Source organism: Apium graveolens, chromosome 11, assembly GCF_009905375.1.
Source record: "Apium graveolens cultivar Ventura chromosome 11, ASM990537v1, whole genome shotgun sequence".
Lineage (NCBI taxonomy): Eukaryota > Viridiplantae > Streptophyta > Magnoliopsida > Apiales > Apiaceae > Apium > Apium graveolens.
In genome coordinates, this window is record NC_133657.1 from 185362064 (window position 1) to 185364675 (window position 2612).

General features: G+C 36.6%; 1 protein-coding gene across 1 annotated transcript; it reads right to left on the reverse strand.

Annotated features, from left to right (window-relative positions):
* Window positions 1–714: 714 nt before the first annotated feature.
* On the reverse strand, window positions 715–1994 carry LOC141696255 (UDP-glucosyltransferase 29-like; the record flags this gene model as incomplete). The annotated part of the gene is made up of 1 exon (XM_074500421.1): window positions 715–1994. A coding segment is annotated over one exon (1023 nt), but the record flags the coding sequence as incomplete, so codon positions are not given.
* Between the last annotated feature and the right edge of the window lie 618 nt (window positions 1995–2612).

Below are 2612 nucleotides of genomic sequence, written 5' to 3' on the forward strand. Positions count from 1 at the left end.
AATCCGTTACTACTCCATTAGAAACTTTGTGATTGGAATATGTTGCTAGTTCCGTTGGTGGGTTTGCGCGGGCTCTTTTGGCGCCTATTTTGCCAACAAAATATTCCGTTGCTAAATGTTCTGTTAGCATTCCGTTAGGTATTGGTTACTATTTTTTTGACTTTCAATCATTTTGGGTTCTGTTGGCAATATGTTAGTAAGTTACAACAGACTAATTTTCGTTGTTATTTGGAAATTCTTGTAGCGACATATCCTAACCACAATAATGTTCTTATGACACCTTATGGTCAAAAGATGTCTGTTCTAGAAAGTGTTCTACCGACAGTGCCTTGAACGATTAGGTGCTTCTGCATTTCCTTCTTATCTGAAAGGTAATGTTTGAGTGTCTCTTGTTTTGCTAATCTCAGGTGTAATAAGAAAACAGTAATCAATACATAAAAAGAAAATATAAGGAAAGTGTAATTTTTGAGGATTTCATGTTAGAAAATGTACGAAAACAGTAATTTTTGAGTGTCTCGTGTTTTTCTAATCTCGCAGATAATCTAACTATACAAGGGGCCGCTTGTGTATACTCAGATTATCCAAACCAACCATAAAAAATATATTAGTTTTGATCCATCAATAAAACGAATCTACCTCAGTAGCACGTCGGTTTGACAAAATTGAAACTTATGCTTGCTGCATCTTAAACAAAATGATACAAATTCATGAATAGATTCTGAGAACTTTTGTTAGCTGCATCTTTAACTAAATGATACAAATGTATGAAAAGATTCCGAAATCTTTTGCTTGCTCCGTCTTAGACATAATGACACAAATTATAGAACACAAAATGAACCAGAAATGTAAACTACTATACTGATTATTTATGCCAAATTACTGAGAACTGTAAGCCAACACCAGCTCATAAAATTTGATGACAGAGATTGTAAAATCCGGTGGTTTTTGTGAATTCTTAATCTTTCAAACAATTATAACATTTCGGGAGATGTTGTTTCGTCTTTCTTCTCCTTGCAAAGTTTCACCAGCTCGTCCACAACTTCGTCTATTTCTTTGTCTCCATTTTCTTTAATTTTCTCACTCATTTCCTTCGCCTTCCTCCTTACTGTCTCCCCACTTTTCTCTAATACCACATTTCTTATTGCTTTTGCAATCTCTTCTCTATTGAACCTACCATTCTCATCTCTCTCAACCTCTTGTCCAACTCCAACCTCCTTCACGACTAAAGCATTATATGGCTGGTCAATATGCATAGGCATGGCTATGACCGGAACACCAAACATCATGCTCTCCATAATCGAACTCCATCCACAATGGCTAACAAACCCTCCGGTGCTCGAGTGACGTAAGATTTTGGCTTGTGGAGCCCATCCCTCCATGACAAGTCCTCTCTCCCCTACCTTATCATGAAACCCTAAAGGAAGTGCCTCTTCAAGCTTCATGTTATCTTCACAATGAAATCTTACGACCCATATAAAATTTAGCTTACTAAGCTCCAATCCATACGCAATCTCTCGTATTTCATCCTTGGATAGAAAATATTCACTTCCAAAGGAAACAAAGACAACCGAAGACTCATCCTTTTTGTCCAGAAATTGGATTGTCTCCGTACAATCATCTGTATTTTCTATCTCTTCTCGAACAAGTGGCCCGACAGGAATTGCCTTCTTTTGACACAAAACAAATGTATAATCGATATATTTCCCTTCGATTTCTCTAAAACTCCTGACCAGAAGTACTTTGCATATCTTGCTAGCTCGCCTTACACGTTCTATATTCTTTGCAAAATCTGAGGAAGCAGACTCAAATCTCGCACTCATCTTTTCGATGAGGTTCTTGTGGAAGGGTATTGGAAATGGTGAACTTACAGATGAATCACTGTACATCATGTGACGTATAAGTGAACAAAGAATTGCTGAGCATAGAATAAACTGAACTGCTGGAACATTACTAGACAAAGCTATATCAGCTGCCCAGGGCTGATTGTAATCATATTGTTGGAAAATATAGTATAAGTCCCATATTGGTAAGTCATATTTTGAGCATTATGACTAAAAGATGTGTGAGATATGATGATATTCTCTTAATAATCGAAATTATTATTTTCCATTAGAATTTGGCTCAAATATTATGGCATAAATTAATTTGATTTTGTTTCAGATTAATTGATATGGTGTATGTCTTCATATATTTAATCTGATTTTGTTTGAATAGAGTAGCTTGCAAGTATTACACCGATTCCATAATTAATGATATTTAATTATGGAAAAGAGTAACGCACAAGTCTATCTACACCTATATAAACACCTCTAAGGCGTTAGGGTTAGACACACCAAAAACATATTCGCCTTTAAACACAAAACTCTCTCTCTCTCTCGGTGATAGTTTCGTACCCGTTCAAACTCGCTGAAGGTGGTCGTTATCCGTAACGCCGCCGCTACCTCGTTTTATCCTGGGAGGCTATCGACTCGCACATACGGTGAGAGGCGAAATAGCTTTAAGGAGACAGTTTCAACTGGACTCGAGGATCTCTCTTCTGTTTATATATTTTCTTCCTCCGTTTGATTTTGTTTACTCACGCACACATTTGTTTGATTATATGTATTAATCGC